This window comes from Nilaparvata lugens, chromosome 2, assembly GCF_014356525.2.
Source record: "Nilaparvata lugens isolate BPH chromosome 2, ASM1435652v1, whole genome shotgun sequence".
In the NCBI taxonomy this organism is placed as follows: domain Eukaryota; kingdom Metazoa; phylum Arthropoda; class Insecta; order Hemiptera; family Delphacidae; genus Nilaparvata; species Nilaparvata lugens.
The window spans coordinates 95,918,217-95,945,630 of record NC_052505.1 but is presented as its reverse complement, the minus strand read 5'-3'; the positions used below and the strand labels follow the sequence as shown (position 1 = coordinate 95,945,630).

At 33.8% G+C, this 27,414-nt stretch overlaps 3 protein-coding genes across 5 annotated transcripts in view; 1 reads left to right on the top strand and 2 right to left on the bottom strand.

Annotated features, from left to right (window-relative positions):
- The window catches only part of LOC111050299 (low-density lipoprotein receptor-related protein 12), a 35,551-nt gene extending 31,225 nt beyond the window's left edge, over window positions 1-4,326 (top strand). For 2 of the 3 annotated variants that reach the window (XM_039422175.1, XM_039422173.1), the window contains exon 9: window positions 399-4,324. Coding sequence is in view for 1 of the 3 variants with exons in the window: in XM_039422173.1 (XP_039278107.1) it covers window positions 399-1,029 (631 nt within the window). In the remaining 2 variants the exon portion in view is untranslated. Of the gene's footprint in view, window positions 1-398 lie in introns of all 3 variants that reach the window. The other variant, XM_039422174.1, reaches the window with a different exon arrangement.
- Window positions 4,327-11,783: 7,457 nt separating this feature from the next.
- On the bottom strand, window positions 11,784-12,691 carry LOC111050135 (NADH-ubiquinone oxidoreductase subunit 8). Its single transcript, XM_022336400.2, has one exon. The coding sequence runs from the start codon at window positions 12,579-12,581 to the stop codon at window positions 11,955-11,957; it is 627 nt and encodes a 208-aa protein (XP_022192092.1). The 5' UTR covers window positions 12,582-12,691; the 3' UTR covers window positions 11,784-11,954.
- A 1,130-nt stretch (window positions 12,692-13,821) lies between these two features.
- LOC111050146 (troponin C, isoallergen Bla g 6.0201) lies at window positions 13,822-21,674 on the bottom strand. Its single transcript, XM_039422172.1, is given in 7 exon segments — window positions 13,822-14,084; window positions 14,685-14,726; window positions 14,729-14,815; window positions 16,162-16,290; window positions 18,642-18,782; window positions 20,217-20,244; window positions 21,176-21,674. Coding segments are annotated over 7 exon segments (459 nt in total). The 5' UTR covers window positions 21,179-21,674; the 3' UTR covers window positions 13,822-14,055.
- Window positions 21,675-27,414: the final 5,740 nt, after the last annotated feature.

Sequence of the window (27,414 nt, the reverse complement as noted above, 5' to 3'; positions counted from 1 at the left end):
ATCTCTTGTAAGTCTCTCCTTGGTAAACTCTTCGTGTATATGTCATATTGTTGAAAATATCTTCTCTTCACTTTTTCACAAAACACTTCCCGTTCAATTCAATCTCGGACACGAGCCCCCAAAATGAAGGATATCTTATATTTTAAAATAAGATTCTTGTTCATTTTCTTTTTTTCAACTTTATTTTTACACATTATTTTATTATTCTTTGAGCCCATTTTAATGACTAAATGTTTATTTTTGTGAGTTTGTTACTTTAATTAATAACATTTTAAACACATGTTAAAATCATGTGTGGGATGGTAACTTTCAAAATGAAATATTTCCTACAGTTATGTATGACTTGCCTGTTGTTCCTGTAGTCTGATAAAATGATTGTTTCCGATTTTCTCCACCAGTCTGCGCCACAGCGTGTCGCTGCCCGCGAACATGGGCTACGACGATGGGCTGCAAGACCACCGGGATCCACCCCCCGCCTACTCGGTGGCGATACTGCCGCCGCCCCCAGCCACTGCCCTCTCTCCTGGTGCCGCCCCCAGGGGGCATCGACCGCTGCTGTCGGGCCGCCGCCAACCGAAGGCCACTCATCGTCTCCACTACCGTGAGGTGGCACCAACCGCCCCCGTTCTCACTGAAGCAGCAACGCCAGTGCCACCTGCTAATCAGCTGCTGCTGACTGAATCAGCTTATAATCAGCTGTTGCTGACTGAATCAGCTGATAATCAGCTGTTGCTGACTGAATCAGCTGATAATCAGCTGTTGCTGACTGAATCAGCTGATAATCAGCTGTTGCTGACTGAATCAGCTGATAATCAGCTGTTGTTAACTGAATCAGCTGATAATCAGCTGTTGTTAACTGAATCAGCTGATAATCAGCTGTTGTTAACTGAAGCAGCTAATAATCAGTTAACTGAACCAGCTAATAATCAGTTATTAACTGAATCAGCTGACAATCAGCTGTTAACTGGCACTACACCACCGGCGACAAATTATTGCAGCGACGACACCATACAGCTGATTGATGCCTGAATCAGCTGTTGTTAACTGGCTCTACACCACTGGCGACAAATTATTGTAGCAATGACACCGTACAACTGAATCAGATGATAATCAGCTGTTGTTAACTGTCTCTACACCCATGGTGACCAACTACTGTAGCGACGACACTGTACAGCTGATTGGTGCATAGAGGTGCTACAATTTCTACATTGTTCATTTCGAACAGTCAGTGTTGGTTGAATGTAAAGCATACATGTTTAAGTTATGTATTAAGAAATGAATGGTCAGTATTGGTCATCTATAAGAAACCCTGAGCTAATTACTCTCAATTGGTAGACAGTTGTGATCTAAAGCCGTGTCCACACTGAACAAATGTTGGACATACATGTTCGGCAAACATGTTTGTTGAGGAGCTCAGGGACAAACATTTTAAAAAGTTTGGACAACCATTGTCTGTCAAACAGAAAATTATTACTGTTTTTCCAAACATTTTCAGAGTTGACAGCTGTAAAACATAAAACCTGTTCCTCCCACTTACAAATATTTTACAGATGGAAATTACTGATCATTGTTGTGAATATTTGCAGTAGCAGATGTCTTCGGGGTGAATTACAACATTTAATTTGGTTTTTCGTTTAACAATAACTAGTAGTTCTGTGAACAGTAGACCTCACGCAGTATTCTTATCCACAAGTACCTGATTGAAACTATAGAGCTTATGGAAATACAGTAATAGACTGGCTTTTCCACACATCTGTGTAATCACTTGTCAGCTGATTTATGATGAATAATTCTATAGTCTGATTTTTACTCTAATATTGGCGTATGAAGGAGGCTCCTTTTTTCTTTTATATTATCCTTGAAATGCAAAATTTCCAAAAACCTTGTATATACATCGACGCGCAATTTAAAAAGGAACATACCTTTCAAATCTCATGAAAATCTATTACCGCGTTTCGCCGTAAATGCGCAACATATAAACATTTAAACATTAAGAGAAATGCCAAACCGTCGACTTGAATCTTAGATCTCACTTCGCTCGGTCAATAAAATTACCCAAACTTTTTCTACAAACATGTTTGCCGAACATTTGTTCAGTGTGGACACGGCTTAAGGGTGTGATCACATTGGATGCGTATATTATGTACAAGTGCAAGCTTCATTATGCATGACCAAGCATGCAAATGAGAAAAATAATCTGGGAAGAGCAATAGTAACACTTGCACTTGCTGGTTGCGTTCAGTGTGAGAAGAAGCTACATGCATGTCACAACGTGTTTCAATCGATCTTTAAAAATTTTGTTTTTCGGCTCATGCATGATATGACGTGCACATAAATACGCATTCAAGGATGTGATCACATCCTTATAAGAAATGCTCATTGCTTGACGTGTTTCTCAATTGGTGCATCTAATTTCTCATTTACTGTGAGCATTAATTGTTTACAGGAAATTCTGACCGTTTAAAATGATTCTCACTATATTGTGCTATAAGTTGATATTAGTGTTAAGGCTGTTTTTAAAGTCTACAGGGTGCGTTCGTATCGTTCTGTCCAGTCTAAAAGCTGTTGCACACAGCAACAGACTGTCGTATGCAGACAGACGGAGGAAAAATCTCTCAACATGTGTTCGAATCTTGCAACGCACAGACGTCCGTTCGTCTGCATACAGACGTTTGATTTTTTCTCTGTCTGTTTGCACACGTTTGTGCGTTCGTCTTGAGGGGCCGATAGACTAGTGTACAAGTATGAATGATTCGTAAGAGATACCTGTCAGATTGACAAATGTGAGGAATCTCCGCATTTTATTCTCCGCTATATTCTGTCATTTACACTTATTTGAAATGTATGTGTAGGCCAAATTGTCCTTGATTTATGTTTACAAGTCACTTGATATGTTTTTCATTGGGATAACTAATACCTTTCTATTATTTATCAAAGACATCTTCAAAAAGATAGTTATTTAACAAAGAATACAAGGGAACAAACTTGGTTATTCCAATGAAAAAGAGGGTTTGTTTATGTAATTTTTGTCTTATCATATTACATGTATCTCTTTTTTGTTTAGGGCTACTTGTAATATAAATAGAAATACAAATCTCAGTATATCTATTTATACTTGTATCTCATTTATTCGTACATTGCACTTCATACATCGTCATTCTTGTGTACCTACTTATCTAAGGACTGTATCTAAAGACGACCCTGAGATCTAGGATCCTATTCGTAAATAACCGTACTTAGCCGGGCTAGCTATGGTTGCTTAGAATTCATCTACATTGGCCAATCAAAACGTTTCTAGTTGTTAGTTGCTTGGCTGATTGTTTTGCTGATAATCATTTATAAATTGGACCCTAAAACTTGGCTCTCAGTTCAACTCGAATAACACTAATTAGTTGCTGTTATTGTGTTCTATAGTGAGATCCACGTTAAACTATCAGCATAAATGCTATTTCAAAATCAAATCAAATTTCATTCCTTGTTTTCATCACAACATTATTACAAATTAATAATAATCTTCTTCTCTTCTTCTTTGGCTGTGCCTTATCCCATTTAAATGGGGTCGGCATTCCTTCCTCTTAGTCTGCCTCTCCACAAAGCCCTATCCAATGCTTCTTCTCTCCTCCAACCACTCTCCCGCAAGTCAGCCGCTATTCTATCTCCCCACCTCATCCTAGGACTACCTCGTCCTCTCACACCATCCAAAACCAAATCCTGCACTCTTCGTCCAACATAATCCTCCTCCCGTCGCTGTACATGCCCAAACCACCTCATCCTTGTCTCCTGCATTTTCTTTCCCAGTGGTCCAACTTTTACAGTGCCAAGTCTACAAATTAATAATAATGAGTTGTGATAATTTAAAGTGGATTTGACTACAGGCATCTTTCATGAATACAGCTCTTAACTATAATTACTGATGCTTATTGATGGTGTATATATGTGTGTTTTGTTGGTGTTAAGTGCTGTACCTTACTAACGAACAATATTGGTCGCTTCAATATTCATAATTATTCATTTATTGATTTGATGACTAAATATTATGTTATTGTGTCATCTAAAGCTGCGTTTACACCAAAGTTATTAAAAAAATGTTAATAACTTAATCCTTTATAACTTATCCATACAGATTTACGCGCCGCGAACATGAGCAATTCACTTTTAATCAGCTGATGCCAAGCTTTTTATATCTGTATCTTACCGTTTCTGTAAAAATACAGACATTACTTACTTACTTACTTACGAAGCGCTACAGCCCTGCGTGGACCTTGGCCTCCTCAACAATTCGCCTCCATTCATCTCTCTGATTAGCAAAAAAAAAAAAAAAATACAGACATAGTCAGCTGATTACAAGTGAATTGCTCATGTTCGCGGCGCGTATATCTGTACGCACCTTAAGATTGAACATAACTTATCATACACATGATGAACATATGTGTTTGTCAAGTTTCGTTCAATCTAATAGAATCTATAAGGATCAGGTTATTAACATTTTGTTAATAACTTTGGTGTAAACGCAGCTTAAGATTAGACTATCTAAAGTAATTATAAACAGTCTGTTATGAATCCGTTTGTACCTATAAAATCTCGTCATCATATTCAATTATTGAATAAATGAGCAAGATGTCAAATGTTTCTAAACTACTAGACATGCATATGGCAGCTTTTAATAGTAAAATTCACTCCAACGCTACCCGTTCAAACAATGGTTGAACGGTTTGACAGACTGACAGTTTGAAGGGTATCTCGCTATAGATTAGTTAAAAGTACTACATAATATGAGAGGAGAATGAATATTTCAGATTCAGCTTCATTTTATTGAGTTTGATAAAACATTTCCCAGCATAGGGACAGCTTTATGCATTTAACAGGTCAGTTTAAGTCTTCAACTTACTAAATTAATATGAACTGCACTATAAGGGCCGTTTGCACAGTCAAAAGCTTAAACTGAATTCAATCAGCTGGTGGCTTAAACTAAAAATGAACCAAGTCATAACGAACGAGACTTGATATGGATTTAATCCAGTTTAAACTGGAGTTTCGTTTGTGTGTAAATGCCGTCGTCGACCACGACAGGGTGAGGATCTCAGATTGGGTGGATTTCAATTTGTCTAAATAACCTAAAAGATTGTATTCAATTATGTTTTAATGGGGGAGATTGAGTTTATGCTTTTTATACTTTTAATGGCAATATGTTGATATTATTAAAAATGTTTGATTTTTTAATAATAAACACAAATAATGAAAAGTTATTTGATCAGCTGTATTAGCACACTTGAAATTTGGACAATATGAATGTCAAAAATGCTTGTCGTCGTCGACTGCGGAAATTTACGCACTAACGAAAATGCACCTTTAAAATGAAATTTAGTTTAAACTGATACTGTGCAAACGGCCCTTAATGTTTGTTTGTTTGTTCATTGGTATAACAGCTCAGTTTAAACGTTTAGCTCTCTAGAGTTGAACTGCAGTATGAATTATGGTTTACGAATACATCATTCTTGTTGTATTTTTGAAGTTGTAAATTCTTGAAGTACGAGTTGTAAATTGGGGTACTATGTATTAGAAAAGACTTATTATACAATCTCAGAATAATTTTCCAAGCATTTAAGAGAGATAACTATTATTAAACGAAAATCCAAAAGTAGCAGAAGTCTTCGGGTTGGTTTACAGCATTCAACTGGGCATTATCGTTTAATAATAATTATTTATCGATTGGCGTTTGAATAAATGCAATTTAAATTCAAGATAGGCCTATTGTGGTTCAAGCGCCTAGATCATTTGATCATACTTTGGTCACCCCTAGTCAATCCCCCAGACATTCCCTAGTCAATCGACCGTGATGAACAATAAACTAAAATGAATCCTTGGTAGCACAAGAGTAGGGTAACGTCATCATCGTATGATTTTGTATTCAAAAGGGAGCTCTTCGATTTCAAAACTCGATAATTATCCTACATGTTTCGTCTATTCACCTAGAACTTCATTATTAACTTATTCAATAATTTTGAACAGTATTTGTTTTTAGTCGAAGCGATCAATTGTTCGTTAGTTATTGCATAAGCTATGTTACCTTTCGAGTCATTATTTATTTTATTTTCAAATACTCAAATTATTTTAGAGTTTAGACAATACTGTAATGATATTGAATTTATGGACAGAATGTTTCGCATAGTTCTGATACTATTAACTGTCATACTCGCAAAATTAATGGAAAATCCCGGTTAATTTAAATAGTAAACAATTGAATTTTTTATTACCAATTGATTATATCGTATACTGCACTGAAAGTAAGATGATTAAGCCCTGTTGCACAGAAGTCGGTTAAATTTAACCGTGATTAATTTTACGAGAACCAATCAGAGAAGCCGTCTTATAAAAAAGGCCTTCTCTGATTGGTTCTCGTGAAATTAATCACGGTTAAAATTTAACCGGCTTTTGTGCAACCGGCACTCAGATTTAGTTATCCCATTGTATTGTACAACAATAAAATAAAAATGTATTTGTAATTTTTAAGTTTTTCAAATACAGTTGTAGGCTAGAGGTAATCATTTCTTGTGGTAGCCCAACTCATTTTTAATAATTTTTTAATTATTTTCTTTTCTAATTTTCTTAAGTTACCGTATCTATTGAATTGAATCTAGTGTAGCTATTCAAGTAGAAAAATAAATAAATTTTAAAGTTAGAACTGTAATTTCGAAGTGATTTTTGACATTTACTAAATTAGACATTTTTCCTATCATTTAAAATGGTTGATATACAATACCCCATGTATTTATTAGGCTTACTCCGTTATGAAAAAAAATATTGATATCACAATAAATTATAACAAATTTTAGGGAAATAGAATGTTCTAGTGTGATTTATCCATATCAATAATTAAATAGTATTTCATGAGTTTATGTAAGTTTGGCATATCTTTATAGCTTTTAGTTTTGTGAGTATATATATGTACAAGACTTTGAGAAACATTCTGTTGGTTATAAAAAGTGTATTCTATTTTTGTATATGTAATTCATAAGTATTTTTCTACCATAAGTTAACCATAACCCGATAAATTATTTATATAAACTTCAAGATGAACAGAACAAAAAGTAAAAAAAAATGACTGAATAAATGATGAGTCTCAACCAGCCTTAAAATATTCATTAATAATATTTTTATGATGAGCATTTCATGTTGTTAACATTCTTTTCAAATGTTGATGATATTTTAAGGCTCGTTAAAGACTTGCTGTCTATTTAATCATAATTATGAACTTCAAGCATTTATCGGCCTGTTAGCTTCAATCAAATTAGTGTAGCTAATTATGAAATGGTAAATCGTTTTGGAATCGTTTTAGTATGTCATTTTGAGCTGTGATCAATATTTCAGCTAATAATCTGAATATTATTTTTTAATACCTACTAAAGTCTATCTATTAGTTACTTTTCCTATGATATTACCTTTCTGTTATCTATTTTTCTTGCTTAAATCTAGTCTCTTGATCAATAATCCTGATCAATTTATTATTTGAAATAAAAATGTTGCAACTCTTTATTATAGGCCTATTAACATCACATTTTTATGTAGCATCTCTACATAAATTCATCACTTAGTTCAAGGGAAGCTGTCTATATCAATGATAGACAACAATAATACTTTATCTATTGGAAATTATTTAAATTCAAACTACTATTCTGTTTATCAACATTTATTTATCATAATAAATGTGATCCATGTATACAGTATAGCTGCCTCCAAATACATTTCTCTTGAAATCAAAATTGTAATTCTCCTTAAATGTTAGCCGTGTAGTAGATGTTAAGAATATTGCATATTTTTCTTTAGGTTTGATTCTCATGAACCTATGTATTATATTCAAGTGGCAGATAAATGTTCAATGTATTGTAAAGATATTCCCTCGTAGATTTCCAGAGCAAATTATTTTGTTATATAATAATTATTATGTTTGTGTATATAAATTGTGTATTATTTTTGTTTTTATGAAATATTTATCTTCAGCCCAGTGATAGCGTGTTATTATTTTATGGAGTTTGGCTGTGTACCTACCTGTATTGTATCAATTGATTGTTAAGATAAGGCAACCAAAGTGGAATAAATGCTGTATTTGTGATTACCTACATTTTGTATTTTGATTTTATTGCACACCCACCTTTTTAATGTTATGTGTATAATCTACAGGATGTCTGTTAAGTCACTCCCTATTTTTATACAGCTATAATTTCTTTATTTATGAACCAATTTTGTTAGAACTAAATTTGTTAATAGAGCACTCCTTGAGGTTGTGTTTAACAGCAATTTCAATTTGTTTCAGTTTAAAAATGCCCCCTCCCTTGACTGTGGAAGAACTAGCCAAAATAGCAGCTCGTTATGAGTTCTGGGGATCTGTGGTGCGAGTACAAAGGTGGTGGAGGGCTGAACGAGAGATCCATGCAACACTGGATGCAAAAACATTGAGATCTTTCTTAAGAATCTTTGCAACAGAGTAACGTGAAAGACCACTTTCACGAGATCCTTGACGCAGTCATTTCTTAAGGCTCCTCATGAACATTTCACGAACTCTGTCAATATTCTCTGCTGTCCTTGACGTTGATGGTCTTCCTGATCGTCTTGCATCTGCGACACTACCTGTTGTTAGTAATTTGGAATGGAAATTTTTAACAGTTATTGCATCCAGTTTTGCATGGATCTCTCGTTCAGCCCTCCACCATATTTGTACTTGCACCACAGATCCTCAGACCACATAACGAGCTGCTATTTCGGCTCGTTCTTCCACAGTCAAGAGAGGGGGGCATTTTTAAACTGAAACAAATGAAATTGGTGTTAAACAAGACCCCATGAGTGCTCTATCTAACAAATGTAGTTTTAACAAAATTAGTTCATAAATAAAGAAATTATAGCTGTATAAAAATAGTGAGTTACTTATCAGACACCCCTATTGTGGTGTGTTACAGCTATACCAACGGAGAAATTTCGCATGATTTTTAGAATCGTATATCAATCAGTACCTATTTATATATTTTTTAATAAGTCGTGTATAATTTTTTAATTAGAAAACTCCAGGAGCAGCAAAGCTTACAAAAAATAAAATAAGTGAGTTACCTTACCTAAATAATACAAAATGTTTTCCAGAATGATTAAATTCACTAGAATAATTTTGGTACACCTAACAATGTTTCCATTGAAATGGGTGCTTTTTTAAATTTGACTTATGTCACGATTCAAATTTAAATTCAATTTTTTATTTTCAATTCAATTCAAAATAACTTGGCAGCAGTCAAGTTCAGATGTAGCACGGTCACTTCTTCTAAAAAGGCTGCAGTATTAGGCTAGGCACACACCAGTTAGTCAAGACAAGACAAGACATGATCAGATACAATACTTAACATGACGCAACACACACTGATTAGTCATTGCAATTAGACATGTCTTCATAAGCAACTATGTGAAGTATTGTGACTGAACGTGTTTGATCATGTCTTGTCTTGACTAACTGGTGTGTGCCTAGCCTAATACTGCAGCCTTTTTAGAAGAAGCCTAAAGCTAGGCCCACACCAGTTAGTCAAGAAAAGACAAGAAATTATCAGACACGTTTAGTCACAATACTTCTCATTATTGCTAAAGCGCAACTCACACTGATGTCATTACAATAAATGTATAATTATTATACATGTGAGCAATGTGAAGTATTGTGACTAAACGTGTCTGATCATGTCTTGTCTAACTGGTGTGCGCCTAGCCTTATATTAAATTATACCTCACGATAATTATTCAGTATACAGAGTGACCCAGAAGGCACTAAGTACCATCATAAAGCTTAGTTTACATCGTGGGTAGCCACTAAGCATACTATTTTTTATAATAAAAATCTTCAAGAATATTATGATAATAATCTTCAATGAGGTGAAGAATTCCTAAGGATCAAAATATAGTGGAACGGAGAAGGTAGAGTGTATACAAAGAAGGCAGCTGAGAGTGTTTAAATAACGCATGTATCTAAATGTCTCTGCTTCATTCTACCTTCGCGCTTTGTTCTGACGTTCTTGAATATTCATACATTAATTTTCAACAGTCTCAACTACCTTCTTTGCTATACTCTACCTTAGCCGCTCCACTATCTTTTGTCCCTTAGGATTGAAACAGAATCAAGTGGTTTTAAATATTTCAAGTGTTGAACGAGAATCTCAGATTCTGATGAAATATTTGGTTCAGAATTTGTGCTTGGCATAATTCATAATGCTTCACGATACAGCGCTATTCGTTATTGGGGTCCCATTAAACAGTCATAAAATATATTCTAGTGACCAACTTTTATCAAATATTCGATTCCCTATCGAACCCATGTCAAGATATGAGTTGTTAACAAATATCATATGAGTGTCTAATGGAACCATCACAACCACAGAAGCACCAAGTGCTTGAACCAATGGTAAGGATATCTAATCGTTCAGATAAGTAGCGTGCTCTCTGTACCCTTGTTGGAAGGGTGGCTACTTGAAGTTAGCTGCTCTACTAACCCTAAAAGTCTATTCACACCTATACTCTGTACACCTATACTCAGCAGAGAAAGCATAGAGCGGTAGGGATACAACGGCGGCGATGTTACCTTTTTTAACCGGCCAGCGTTCTCTAATTTCTAGTGAGTATTCAAGCGCTCATGTTAAACTTACGAAGTTTTCTCTCTTCAAGCACTGACTCGACTGATTCTAATTGACAAATTGGCAACTGCGCTTCCACCTATGACTATCCATCACTGTAATTGGCTGATCTCCCTCAGTTTCTCTGCGCCACATATTCCTCCAAGTCTGAAGTGATTTTGTACGGAGTATAGCGTAGCGTAGCTAGAAAGACATAGCCTTTCCATAGCCAAAAATTTACAGATTGATTAGCATTGGGATATAGTAGGGATACGTCTTCCGAAGACGTATTTCTAGCTACGCTACGTGTGAAGAGACCTGTAATAACTTCAAAATTGACTTTTAGTAGTTGATGCAAATGTGATGCACACATGAGCTCTAGGTTAGTGCTCATTTGTCTTTCGTAATCTATTTATTTATCTATCTTTGTATAATTTTAATTCGTCAATCACGCCCTAAGGCTCGTATTACATTCAGCCACCAGTCTCGACCATCAGTTGGTTGTCAAGTATCCGAGCGAGTCGGGGAAGAAATCAGTTCTTATTGAGCTCATTAGACTAGGGTCGCCAGAGATTTTGGCGGGCCGCTGGTGTCTCACTCGGATCCTAGGGCCTGTTGTTCCTTTCCCAATCATTCATAGTTGAGAATGATATTGTAATCTATGTATTATTGTATAAATATTTAGATGGTCCAGCGTACTTTACAGTCGGCCGCCAAAGCTCTTTGGAAACTGGCTACTGAATGTAATTAATTAAAGCCTAAGGCCCAATTCACACAGAACGGACGTCGTGCAGAGACTTTCCTTCATAATCTCTCCTATGTAAAAATGTGATCCAATGCTCAAGAAGAAATGTGATTCACATGTGACGTCTCATTCTGTGAGCATTGTATGAGAGATGTAGGCCTATTGCTTTTGCCTTTTCCTTGTGTGTTTCTCCTATATAAAATATTATGGCTCACGTCTCTTCTGTGAGCATTGGATAATATTTTTACATAGAAGAGACGTTGAAGGGACTAAAGTCCGCACTGTATTACTGCCCGACGTCCATTCTGTGTGTATTTGGCCTGAGACTCTTGAAACTCATAGAAACCTTATGAACAATACTTCAAGACTGGCAAAAACTTCAAACTGAAATGATTGATAGAACATTGTTTTCTATTTCAATTTATTTATAATAACTTTAGAACATTTCTGCTATACATAGAGTTAATTTGCAAGAATCACGACTCATCCAATCAACATCTGAGAGACATGATTCCTCGATGGAGAGGAGCATTAACAATGAAATTGTAGTTGACTACAGCAATAGTTTTCTAGAGTTATCGGTAGAGGTGATCTGCGTATATGTTGCTAGCTATTTCGGACTCCCATTTGTCGCCATTGTTCAGCAGTTTCTCCTTGTTGTAGAGCAATTCCTCACGCGATTCGGTCGAGAACTCAAAGTTAGGTCCTTCGACAATGGCGTCGACGGGACATGCCTCCTGACAAAATCCACAGTAAATACACTTGGTCATATCAATGTCATACCTTGTGGTTCGTCGACTTCCGTCCTCACGCTCCTCAGCTTCGATTGTAATTGCCTGAGCCGGGCAAATTGCTTCGCAAAGCTTGCAGGCAATACATCTCTCCTCTCCTGATGGGTAGCGTCTCAACGCGTGCTCGCCACGGAACCTGGGGCTCAGAGGTCCTTTCTCAAACGGATAGTTGATGGTCGCCGGCTCCTTGAATAGATTGGCCAATGTGATTCCCAGTCCGCGCATCAGCTCCGTCCAAAACATAATGTGAACGGCGCGTTCGCTCATGTCCTTCAACTGCATACTGGGGTCAGCTTCCGAAATACAATAATATTTGCTTCTAACTTGCATTGGAGCCAACAAGCCGTAGGTCAGTTTGTTTGCCGACATATTTGATCTAACTAGATTGAATAATTTGACGGTCGCTGCCATTTTTGCACACAACTGAGGTCTAAATTAACAACAAAACAATAATCTAGCCTAAATTGCAGACTGTTCTGCAATTATACTATGGCGACTGTCGGCAACAGCTGTTTCTGGGCGCATCTAACAAAAACAGCTGAGAGCTGACCGACTGGTGATAATATGAATTCAAATTGGCAATTGAATAATGCTATCTATAAAATTTGAAAATATTTTTAAAAACTTTAAAGTTTATATATTCAAACAAAATGTGAAAGCAATTCAAACATTAGATTATCCAGAAAGATACAGTATGATTGCTGCAGATGATAGGTTGGTAGACAGTTACATATTTTACCCGCTATTATTTAAACAAACTCATCAACTGTGTTCGTCAAATCGACACATTCATTTTCATTCACTAATTTAGGTACTGAAAAAAGTCTATTTTCATACCTAACTTTTCAAAACATTATTGTCTCATGTTCTATTTAAAACTACTCTTTTGTCCCATGCTACTTTAAAATTGTTTGCTTTTTCAGATCAATTTCTATGGACCGTGCAAAACTCTAGTAAGATTAGATATCCCATTAAAAAATGTCACTCAGAAAATATATTTGAAATATAATATTCATGTTCTATCAGCCTGCTTAGTTATGAGCATTTCAAATACCTATAAAAATAAATTCGTATGGCTTTTGTTGGTGGGGAGTTCCCTTTCGGGAATGTTCCACCGCCTGAATATATAATTTAAGCCGTCAATGGACCTCACGACTGTCATACTTCAGCCGGGACCGACAGTTTAACGTGCCCATCCGATAACACGGGAGTGATCTGGTTAAAAAACTTTTGGTAATGAGAGGGGTTCGAGCCCGGGATCTCTATGCTGCTACGCAAGCACTCTATCCACTAGACCACGGATCACTCAAATACCTATTATTTTTAGTGATAAGATTACAAACACTGTGTATTGATGAATGATAGACACCTAGGCCTAGGCCTATGTTGTATCAGACCATATACGGTAACATCTCTGTTCTCTGTTCATAGAGTGAACTTTATAAGATTTTTTTTTATATATTATATTTATATATTTTTTTATATATATAACTTTTTTATTAAATTATTAATAATTGAGTTTTCATGTAACTACGACTTGACATAATTTAATACACGCTTTTTGATAAAGGCATACCGTACAATATAATTCTTATGAAACATTAAAAAATCACCAAGGTTAGAAGGTGAAAGAATACAAAAAGAGTTCATGGACATTCTTATATTTATTCAATTCAATACAATATAAATTTATTCGCAACAATTTTAATGCTTTGATTACATTTTTATAATTATATCCTGTATAAATTTATATATTTATTCAATATAGACAATACAATATGGTTGGATACTACTGGCAATCGTCCAAAACTGCTTCAAATCAATTTATAATTTAACCATGTTTGAAGAATGATTTGCAGTGAAAGAGAGCTCATTTTATATTTACTTATTCTCCAGTCATCACCTCCATGAATTCTGAAATGAAAAGTCTTTTGATGAAACCTTTGAAGCTTTGATAAAACCTTTAATCATAAGTAGACCTACTATCTTATCAGGTCTGGTATAAATGAATGCATAATTCATGAAGCAAGCTACTTTTCGCTTCATTTCACAAAAATACAGCATAATATATATGATATTTCTTCCAAGATCTACTGCATTCAAGATTCATTTTATTGATAGAACATTTATTGAAAATATAGTTTGATAGTTTGACACCTTGTGAGACCGGACTCCCCAAAAATGTAAGACATCGTTAACAAAATTCAATAAAAACGTCAAAATAGAAAATATCTCATTGAAAATGACGATACTAACAAGAATACAAAGTGAACTACAAAATTACAATGTCACTTTTACATCATATTCCAATTATTACATTGAGTCTCGAGTGCTGTAGCTTGTAATATAGTATATATTGGCTTGTAATATACTATATATACTGTATATTGGTTCATTGATAATATACCTTCTAGCTTCTACCTTGATTTCTTCTCTCGGTTCTCAGTTGTACCAATAAGGTACCATGATTTGATCTTATCCTATACAATCAGATTAGAATAGATGATTATCCACCTTCAAAATCGACCGTTCCTGAACCATCAGAGTCGATTTCTCAATCATGGCATCCAAATCAGCGGGAGATATGTTAGGTTCTAATTCCACCAGAATTTCTCTTAGAACGTCAGTAGTGATGTATCCGTTTCCTAAAAAAATAATGATTCTCTTAAATTAATCATAGAGAATATTATCAATATCATTGTTATGGCTTTTATTGGCAGAGAGATCCATTCGAATGTTCTTCCTCGCCGTAGAATACCAATTAATGCAACTTCTTTCAAGTTATTATAAGTTGTGAGCAAAACACTAATTTACTTCATATATTGGGTTGAAGCTTAGTTACCTTAATTGAAATTGGAGAATTGATTAATATACTTGAAACAAATGATAGTATCATTAGGGATAAGTTTATACTACGCTCTTTGAACAGTTGAAAGGCAGCATATTTTAGAAATCTACACATTTTAATAGTATATTTCGCACCTAGAGCAGAAAATGAGATTTTTCCGGCTCGAAATTGGTTTTCAAGTACGAGGCCTAGAAAAGATTGAGAGCCGGAAAAACATTTTTGTCCTGGTGCGAACGCTATTTTTTGCTACACACAAAAATAAACTATATATATATATATATATATATATATATATATATATATATATATAATATATATATATATATGAGTATAGTTGTTTACTATAAGCACTTCCGAAAGCAGAAGTGGAAGGTGATAGCTCTAGCAAATCTGAGGTAATCTGAATATCAGGAAATTGTCCAATTATTTTTCGGCCTAGGCCGGAAAGAAACCTGTTCTGACGTGAGACGAGAGTCGTCTGCAAACAATGTCTTTCAGATCTACGTAGGGACTGGAAAACAGCTGCTTTCTGTGCAGTGTGGCGAAAAAGTTCTTCATGAATGAATATGTTAATACTTGAAATAAGGTAGAAAATAAAAGACTAACAGTGAGTAGAACAGTTCAAGTAGAGATGACATCATACAAACTTCTTCTTCTTCTTCTTCTTCCTATTCTTCTTCTTCTTCTTCTTCTCTTCTTCTTCTTCTTCTTCTTCTTCTTCTTCTTTCAAGGATTAGGCGTACACACCTGTTCCGGTTTCAAAGGATATAACTATTTATTCTACCATCAAAACTATTAAATATATAACTATATAACTATTCATACAAACTATTAAATTTATTATATTTCCAAGTTCGAGTAAAGTTTTTATAGAAGTAAATCTGGCGAATGTTATCTTCTGATCAGAAATTATTTGAGAATATTAATGAAGGTAGGCCCAACACTTTTTAAATTATTATTTGAGAATAATTAAAAGAAACAACAGTGGAACAGTTCAAGTAGGCTACAGATGAAACCTCACGACGAACTAATTACTGTAATTTGCCAGGTTCAAGCGGGGCTCTTATAGAAGTAGCTCATTGTGAATCACATATTTTGATTAGAAATGATTAATGTTCGCCTTTTTTGAAAATATTAGATCACCTTCTTTATCATATAACCGGAATGCTTCCCTCAACTCCTCTTGTATAGCATCGTCGTCCACATCTTCTTCAATCACTATAAACCTGGCAGCCAGTTCACAAAAATCTTCGAATCCCAGTTTACCGGATCCTCAACATGAAAATAGTAAAATTCACAATCAATTCAAACTTATAAACAAAATATATTAATAGTCAGACATACCTCAATAAACTGCAGTATATTATTATTATTTAATAATAATATTATTATTTAGTAATACTATTATTATTTAATAAGTGATGGTATTTTAAACCTAAATTCTGATTTGGACTGTCGAAAAAATTGAAAAGGGTCAGTTTTTGGCATAAGCCTGTTGTGCCTTATCATATGAGTGTAGCAATTGTACATTACTAGATAAATTAATAAAACAATATAAAAAATCTTAATGCACCCTTTATTTTTTAAAAACTTTAAAATAGTTTAACAACTAGTTTCGGTGATCACACCATCGTCAGGATCATCGCTGATCACCGATACTAGTTGTTAAACTATTTTAAAGTTTTTTTTAAAATAGAGGGTGCTTTAAGATTTTTTATATTGTTTTATTAATTTAAAAAGTAGCCCATGTGAATGAAGTGTTTTTATTACTAGATAAACTATAGGGTGATTTCTTTAAATAAACAGACAAGCTTCTTGAGATGTTTCCTTACATCAAAGAGAAGAAAAAAGCTCCAGTAAATATGTGTTCAAAAATGCTTTGTTACCGAGATAATAGTTGAATCGGTCTGAAGAGAAAGGGAACATGTCAAAAATAAGAATTTTTCAGGGGAGAGAAAAAACTGAATACAGATAAAAGTATTGATAATTTCAAGATTGTTTTTTGTCATTAGGGTGCAAACTCTTTTAAGACAACAATTTTAATCCAGTATAAGCACTAATATAAGATTCACCCCTTAAAATTGAGTTTTTTGTTAACTTCCTATTACTCATGATGATATTATAAATTATCACTCTTCACCTTTTACAATAAACCCCTCAACCGAAAGCAATCTAAGCTCAAAGCAACGCGTGAATCAAAGGTAACCTAATAATAGCATAAAAATCACAACTGACAAACAGCTAATTTTCCCTTTCACTCCAGTACAGCAAAAATACGATATCTGTTTCTCGTATAAATAGAATGCTGAAATGTTCCCTTTCAACTCCAATCGATGTATCTCACAGTGAACAACTCATTTCAACCATAAAAAAAGAAAAATTTTGACATGTTCCTTTTATCCTCAGGCCGATTCAATTGGAGGAATATTTCACATTTCGAATTCTCAATTTTATAATTTTATGGCGGACTCGAGTGATCAATTCTTATGAAAAATAAGCTGAAAATCAAATGAAAGTTGGAAAAATTGAAATTGAAACTCATTTCCAAAAGAAAATTAGTTACAAACATAATGAATAAAACATGAATTGTATAAATTAATACATCATACAAAATACTTACTTACTCCCAGGGCCATCTATATCTAAGTTGACATTTGGCCGCACCAAACTGTCTCCACGTAGTTCGCTCCTCAGCATCTCTTTCTGTCGCTTCAAGTCTCTCCATGTCAGTCTTAACCTGTTGTCACCATCTCTGTCTGTGTCTCCCACGGGGTCTTCTTCCTAAAGGGTTGGGTGTTGAAACTTGTTTCAGCTTGTACTCTTTTCCTAGTATGTGCCCAGCCCATTGTAATCTCCTACATTTTATTTCACTTACAATGTCTGGTTTATTGTAGAGGTCTCTGATTTCCTTATTATGTTTCCTCCTCCATTCTCCTTGCTCGTACGTGGGCCTATATTTCTTTCGCAGCACTTTATTTTCAAACACTATGAGCTGTTGTTCTTCTTTTTTGGTCATTTTCCAAGTTTCACATCCATAGAGTAACACTGTACTTATAATTGTCTTGTATAGTTTGAGCTTACAAAATAGTACTGCAAATTGAATTTACTTATGCACTGCCAAAAAAAAGATAACTTGACTGTTGTTAGTAAATCTCAAGTGCGTGTAGGCAGTAAATCTAAGTTAGAAGTTGTTAACTTATACATAATTATTATTGGGATAAGAGGCGGGATATATAATATTTGGGAGAGGAATAGCACAAGGTTACCCTATTTTTTCTCCCTATCATTTTGATGATGTACTTATTGTATGAATCAATCAATTTGATAATCATACGAAATATGAGTATGAAATATTAAATTGAGTATGATAAACATACTCTATTTTTCAACTTTAAAGGTGTAGGAGATAGGAAACTGGTACCTTATGTTGACCGATAAATTTAATTACGAAATATTATAGAGAATAAATTTAGATCTGAAAAATAATGTTCGATAACAACTATTTCGTCTAAAACGCATCGTAATTTTACAAATCAGGATTTAAAGGAGACAAAACAGCAATCTTTTTAAAAATGCTTTTTGTCTGTTTATTTGAAAAAATCAACGAGTACTACTTAACTTACCATCATCAACTTCTTGAATAATTCTTTCCAACATAGAAGGAGACTCTTTGCAGTCAAGCATTTCTAGAATAGTGCTGACCATTGTCGTGCTAATACAGCCTTTTCCTTCCTGGTCAAAAGTGTCGAATGCTCTTTTCAACACTAGGAAAAACAAAATCGTGTCTGATATATATCTTCCATTACAAAATAATAATTTATTACGGCACCTATTACTTTTATAGAATAGAATTATAGTAGGCCTACTCTTTAAAATTAATAAAATAATTGACCGAGCGAAGTGAGGTCTAAGATTCAAGTCGACGGTTTGGCATTTCTCTTTAAATGTTTAAATGTTTATATGTTGCGCATTTACGGCGAAACGCGGTAATAGATTTTCATGAAATTTTACAGGTATGTTCCTTTTTTAATTGCGCGTCGACGTATATACAAGGTTTTTGGAAATTTTGCATTTCAAGGATAATATAAAAGGAAAAAGGAGCCTCCTTCATAGGCCTACGCCAATATTAGAGTAAAAATCAGACTATAGAATTATTCATCATAAATCAGCTGACAAGTGATTACACAGATGTGTGGAGAAGTCAGTCTATTGCTGTATTTCCATAAGGTCTATAGTTTCAATTAGCTACTTGTGGATGAGAATACTGCGTGAGGTCTACTGTTCACAGAACTACTAGTAAAACAATAATACAAATTTTATTAAATTGTTTTATTATTATATTAATTTTTAAATGTGCTATAATTCTATTCTATAAATACAAGTAAGTAGCTCTGAATTCATACATTTAAAAAATATTTTCATAGAGACTATACAGTATGTTATAAAATACTGTTCTTATACATTATTCAATAATTCAATGGGATACGGTACAATTAAGTTGTCCCAGTTTATACAGAATAGCCAGATTATCAATATCCAACTTACAAATAATTTATTTTGCAGTAATAGAACTAGTAGCTCTGTGAACAGTTGACCTCACGCAGTATTCTCATCCACAAGTACCTGTTTGAAACTATAGACCTTATGGAAATACAGCAGCAATAGACTGGCTTCTCCACACATCTGTGTAATCACTTTTCAGCTGATTTATGATGAATAATTCTATAGTCTGATTTTTATTCTAATATTGGCGTATGAAGGAGGCTTCTTTTTCCTTTTATATTATCCTTGAAATGCAAAACTTCCAAAAACTATTATTTAACGAAAATCCTAAATAAAAGCTGCAAATCACCCCGAAGACTTCTGCTACTGCAGACATTGACAACAGGGTTAACAGCTAGATGGAAATTCGATGAGAACTACTATCCAAAAATTAGTTGCCAGTCCGGGATAGTAGTTCTCATCGAATTTCCATATTTAGGAATTAGGGATTCCTGACTGGCAATTGGGAGGAAGTCTTCGGGGTGATTTGCAGCATTTATTTAGGATTTTCGTTAAATAATAGTTATATATTAACGTTGAGCTTTGAAAAGTTAATCCATGCTTCATTATAATTTTCACATAGAATTTTTTGAAAATGGAATACTTTGCTTAGAAGTCAATTTTAAGTAGAAATTCAAATTATAACTTCAACTTACTGGCAATTTGGTCTTCACTGAGATCATCCTGAAATAAAATATTATTTTTAGTTTAATAAATATTTTTAAAGACTATAATCTATTAAAGGCCTAATGAGAATGCAAAATTTGTAATAATTATCATAGCCAATTTGATAGGATTAAATTAAATATACTCATTGAAACACAAATAGGTTGAAATATTTGAGAGAAAAATATTTTTACCTCTTCCTCTTTGAAACATTATTTAGGCCTGGAAATCAAAGTTTATCCAAAAATAGTAGCTCAATTTCTCTCACCTTTAATAGCTTATGATTTGGCTAATAGGCTACGTATCTACTTTTTGTTCAGAATGAGATAACAGTAGGTAGTTAATTGAAGTAGTAGCCATAATAATGGCCATATAATAAAAGCCTACTTGTGTAGTGGTATGGTATTTCTCCATAATTTATTTATTTGAAATATTTATTTATTTAAATACGTGCAAGTGTTATTTTAAAAAACTGAATGAAAAGAATTTAAAACTATCAACCACTGTTCAATTTTAGAAAATTACAACACAGAACAAGGTTTTATTACAGTCTAAAACTTTTAAAAAATTTAACACTAGTTGACAATAATTTGTTGTTTGCTTTATTCACAATCATTCTTGTTGGACTACACTTATGGAGACTTAAGGTACAGTATTCTATAGAACTCTGTTTTGTATTCTAGAATTGCAGTAGTGTTCTATGAAGATGCTGTCAAATAAATAGGTACTCATCAAATTATAATTTCTGTCTCAGCAACAAAATAGTTTATCATCAAGTTACAATGATCTATGAATTTTTAATAATATTGTTTCAATTTATAGACAAAATTGTTGTTACTTAGTATTACTATAAGAGATAAAGATAATTATAAAAAAAAACTTGAATGCTATTAATACTGTGCATGACGAATAGAAACACAAAAAATATGATTAATGAAATAGTTCTTACCATATATTTTCCTCTAGAGGTTTTCCAAAAAAGTACTGTATTCCCAACTAGAATAATAATAGTTAATATTAGTTTATAAGTTTTTCACGGATGCACCAAACACCTTTCAGACACTATTAAAGAGGAAGATATTAGAGCAGAAAAACCAATCACAAACCCTTTCAACCCTAATCAACGAAAAACTGATCAACCCTGAAAAAATCTGTTCATTTTAAATAGAAAAAATCCCATCAAAAGCTAGAAAAATGCTAACTTTGGAAACACTAAGTACAAACAACAGTAACAAATTGGTTGCCAAGTTTGCAATTAAAATCGATCAATGATACGATTGAGTGAATTTGAAAATGTTAGACTAAATGATTTCACCGAAATTTGGCAAAAAATCTCTGGGGATAATGGATACTTAAACCATGTTGCCAACCAACTATAACCAATATTTATATTTAACCTATATACTTAAACCAATTATTTTTCCTACAGCTACCTTGAAAAGTGACCATTCCTGCACTGATTACAGAACGCAAATAATCACTTTTCCGCTCTATTGCGCAAAGTATTACTTTGCGTATTATCTTGCAGCCATCCCAATCAGCTGTTGACATTTTTGGCGTGTATTTCAAATGCGAATTTGTTCTATCTATATTTTTTTCTGATTTTCAAATAAATAAAACTGAGAACTCATTAAATTATGCATTTTGAATATTATTAATTATTCATTATTTGATATATTTTTTTTTCATTCATAAATTGATTGGTTGAAAAATTATTTAGAAATTAAGATTTACTCAAAATTATTCAAATTTTCAAATTAATTGGATTAATTTAATTTTTAATTTGAATAAATTATCGATTATTAATTTTCAATTGGATTATTAAGTTTAAAATAAATTAAAGTTGTTATTAATAACAAAATTATACAGACAAATATTTGACGGATTTCAGCCATCATTTTACCCATTATCAACCACTTTTCATATTCAATGGTAACTGTAGGAAAAATTTAATGTGAAATACGTGCGCATAGCTCCTCTGCTGCACTCAAGAAACCATTCTGCCCTCGCCTACGGTTCGTGCGTAAACGTTTCTTTCGGTGCAGCAAACTGTCACTTTGCACACTAGTTGCACAAATAATTATTTCCATCCACTCTATATATTTTTGATACTTCGCATATAGGCTAGTTCAGATTACGTAGCCTACTGTAGTTAAATAGACCTATTGGTTCTTTATAGAAGGTACTAATTTTTGTAAATAGCTTGGCCCATAAAAAATAATTGTCCCTCTTTTAGAAAGTAAAGAAGTCACTTTAATCCTTTGGGGAAAAAAAAAGTAATTGCCCTAAACTTTTATACCTACTCTTGTTTTGCTGTTACAGTGAGAAAAATGTGACTTTGAATATTAGGCGATGATGGGGGTTGGCGGTGGTAAGACAATATAGGAATATTGAGGAAAAGAAATCCAATAAGTTGAAATTCATTTAATACTGAGAACTTTATTAATAAATTATAAAAAAATTACATAAATGCTATTAATATAGGTAATTTTATCCTTGTTACATAGGTCTATTTTGATGCAGCTATGTGATCTTCAGAATCGTGTAGATATTTTTCACTTCAAATGATCTAATGGTATTGTGAAAATCCATAAGATCAAACTACCTTTCCACTAAAAATAAGGATGACAAAAAAAATAATACTTAGCAGAAAAAAAAATTCTCAAATTATTAAATCTTTTGAATTGAACAAAATATAAAGACATTGGTTTCGATTCGCAGATCGTTCATACTATTCTAGACAATTAGATTTCAGTAGGCCTACTTTCTTCTACAAAATACATTCAATATTATTCTGAAACTCAGTATCCCATTGTACTCAGCAGTACATTGAACAAGCAACTGAATTACAAGCTTTCAGTAACTAGGGTACCTACGTAAATAGACTAGACTTAAAGTCAGAGAGTATAATATAATATTACATTCTATACTCACTGCTTAAAGTATGATAAATTTATATAGTGAGGTCCACGTTATAATGACAGTATTTGATCAAGTTTGGTTTTGCTATCCTTGTCTATCATTCGACAAAGCCGGTGGTACTATCCTTTTCTAGGTCCACAACGATGCCAATTATGTTTTTGACAGAGTAGAAATATAATTTATTGATGCAGAGAATCGGCATCGCTATTCTTCTATCTTCATCCACTGCCATTATAACGTGGACTTCACTATAGATGTTATATTTTCGTTTAGTATTGAACCGCTCAAATAGCTGATGCTCAACTGACTTTAAATTATCTACTGTCCACATAATTATTTGTCTACGGACGCGGTTTATTTGACAATAGACCTTGTGCAATATCTATTTGACAGTTGCACACACATCGTGTTTTGGACGTTCGATTATTTGCCGTCCTTATGAAGTCTACCAGATTAAACGGAACTTGGCAAACACACGAACACACGTTTGTCTGTTTGCATAGAATTTAAAAGTAGCCAAAAACCGATGTGTGTGTAACTAGACTTCTTCCATGACTGGACCATCTAATCTATACTCTTTTTATTGAATGGATGGTGGTTCTTCCAAGAGAATCTGGAAGAAATGCCTACTATACTTTGTGCATCTAATTTGCTACTAGTAAATATTTTTACCGGTACGACAATAACTGTTCTTTATCATTACCGTGTTTGATAGTAGTACAGAACTAAGAATATTATAATATGTTCATTGCCATACTGAAGGCGGATTCACACATTCATTTTCAGTATCAGTATCCGCGTTCAGCTCAGTGAAAAAAATTCTTCCCATGAGTTTGAATGGGCTATTCCCACATGTGTCGAGCGAGTATGACAAGTCCCATTATAACTCATGGGAAATATATTTTCACTGTACTTACACAGAGAGATTATACCCAAGATTTTTCTAGAATTTGAACTATATTTACACAGATCGAGAATCTGCCATAAGAATACGTAGAGATCGGTCTCCAAACTGATCCGTTTGTCTGACTGAAGGATGATTACTCACGGTTGGATCAAGCCATGAGAAGTCGAACACAGAAATAACCCAAAATATTTATCAAATTCCATATTTTTGGTCTCCAGTCCGGCTAACTGATCAGACTAACAGCTTGATGAAGAAAATCAAGACTCAATCTGAAAATCTGACACAAGAAAATATGAAATTTGATATCTTATTGGTTATTTCAATGTTGGTCTAATGGTTTGGTAAAACAGCGTGAGAAATAAGTATATAGTCTATGCGTCTTAGGCCCGGTTGCACAACAGCCGGTTAAATTTTAACCGCGATTAATTTCACGAGAGCCAATCAGATAAGGCGTTTTTTATGACGGCTTCTCTGATTGGTTCTTATGGAATTGATCACCGTTAAAATTTAACCGGCTGTTGTGCAACCGGCACTAAGTCTATAGTGAGGTCCACGTTATAATGGCAGTGGAGAAAGATAGGAGAACAACGTTGCCGATCCTCTGGCATGTCAATGCCTTCTATAGAGAGTAACTGATGCCGGTTTATTGAAGTAATATTGACTATTCATTCTCTTAAACTATCAATTATATTTGATCAAGCAAGAAGTTATATTTTTCAATTATTTCATAATGAATTTTCATGATCAAGATTGATTTTTTTGTTTATTAATTATATTTCTACATTATTAAAAAACAATCTGGCAACAGAGCAAAGCGAGAAAGAGAGCGCTATCCGCTTTGTTGAATTATAGACAAGGATAGCAAAACAATTTATTTATTTATCACATTGCGTACAAATACTTAACATGAGGAAATGCACAACAGGCTCATGCCTAAAACTGTCCCATTTCCAATTTATAATATACTGTCCAAATCAAAATGTTGGTAATGTCACTTTTACTTTGCAAAATACAATTCACGCTATTCAATACTCAGATAAACAAGCAAGTTTTAAATCAAATAGATACTATTAGAGTCTAAAATCAAAAAATCTGGAACAGTAACTTGATAATTATTCAAAAAGTCCAAATTTTGAATGAAACTAGAAATTTTTAAGCTAAAAACTTTGCACTTGCTGATCAAACACTGCCATTATAACGTGGACCTTACTATAGCTGACTGAACAGCTGAAGGCCTATCTCTAAGTACGTAGGAACAAGTTTACAGGGTCGAAACATAGTTAAGTTAAACATGGTTGTAGAGTGTATCAGATAAGGTAGCTGAAAGTATTAAATGATAGATAAGGTATAATAGGAAGGTAAGGTATTAAATAATAGATAAATAATGAAGGGTATCTGAATGTCTTTGCTTCTTTCTACCTTCTATCCTTCCACTTCACTATTTATTTATTTACTTTCAATGCAAATGACACTAATGTAATGTGACCTATATTCAGACATATTTGAATACATGCATGCATTATTTTCAACACTCTCAGCTAGCTTCTTAAATGTCTGGTCCACATGTTGGCCCAGCCTGCAATGTGACCAGTGCCCAATGAAGGCCACCATTGGCAAACCACTCATCCACACACTGGTGCTGGTCGATATTGGGCCAACATGTGGATGCGGCATAATACACTTGACCTTCGTCGCTCCACCATTTTTTGACCAATAATCAGAGTATAAATCAGCCTGCACACAGGGAAAGCGGAATTGGATATGTCATGTACATTTGATATCCCAATATTTCCGATTCCGCGTTCCCATAGTAGCTAGTGGCCGCTAACAATGTCCATATGTGCAGGCTGATTGATACTCTGGTTATAGGTTGAAACATAGTGGAGCGGCGAAGATAGAGTGTATTGGAGAAGGTAGCTGAGAGTGTAGGAAATAATGCATTTATCTGAATGTATGAGGACATAGTGGAGTGGTAGAAGGGTAGAATGGTAGAAGCAGAGGCAAATAATGGTTACTACAACTACAAGTATCTTTACATACTAGTAGTTCTGTGAACAGTAGACCTCGCGCTCAGTAAGTTACATTGACCTGTTGTTATTTTTTCTCAAAAATTAATAGATAATTTATCAATTTAAAATGTCTAGAAAAAATCCTAAATAAACATAGAGCTTTCTGTCCTATCATACCGTGACGTGTCGTCCCGGAATGTGAGTGTGAGCGCTGTTATCAGGTCTGGCTGCAACTGTCTAAAACGTTGATGGAAAGATACATTTCCAAGATGTTCGATGTTTTTGAACGGGTAATATTATAGTCAACTGTCTACTAACGTTGATGGAGAGATACATTTTCAAGATGTTCGATGTTTTTGAACGGGTAGTATTATAGTCAACTGTCTACTAACGTTGATGGAGAGATACATTTTCAAGATGTTCGATGTTTTTGAACGGGTAGTATTATAGTCAAATGTCTACTAACGTTGATGGAAAAATACATTTTCAAGATGTTCGATGTTTTTGAACTGGTAGTATTATAGTCCACTAGACAGCTGATTTATGATGAATAATTCTAAAGTCTGATTTTCACGGTAATATTGGCGTTCAAAGGAGACTCCTTTTCTTTTTGTATTATCCTTAAAATGCAAAATTTCAAAAAACCGTATGTATACGTCGACGCGAAATTCAAAAAGGAACATACCTGTCAAATTTCATGAAAAACTATCGCTGCGTTTCGCTGTAAATACGGAACATAAAAACATAAATATAAACAAAAATATAAACATAAAGAGAAATTCAAAACCATCGACTTGAATCTCAGACCTCACTTCGCTCGGTCAATTAAACAAAATATTGACTAGAAATAGAAAGAAAAATAAAAATCTTAGTACCCTTTTTGAAGTATTTAATCACATTGCCATTTTGAAAATGGCATCAATGTCCGAAACATGTTGTGATTAAAAGCATTTTTCTTTCTATTTCTATAAAAGTAGCCCTATACAGAAAAGAGATAGAATATTGACTCTATGGTAGAAGGACGCAGAGACATTCAGATACATGTATTATTTAATACTTTAATAATAATATTCGTATGACTTTAATTGGTGAAGAGTTCCTGACGGAAGTTCTACCTCACCTGAATATATCATTTAAGCCATCAATGGGCCTTACAACTGTCATACTTCAGCCGGGACCGACAATTAACTTGCCCATACGATAACACGGGAGAGACTTGTTCAAAATGTTCTTTATTTTATGTTTTCATTCTAATACTCTTATCTAACTTATCTCATACACTCTGCAACTAAGGCAGCTCAGTGGAGTGAGCTGAAAACATGCACACTACCATACTTACAAGCAAAAGAA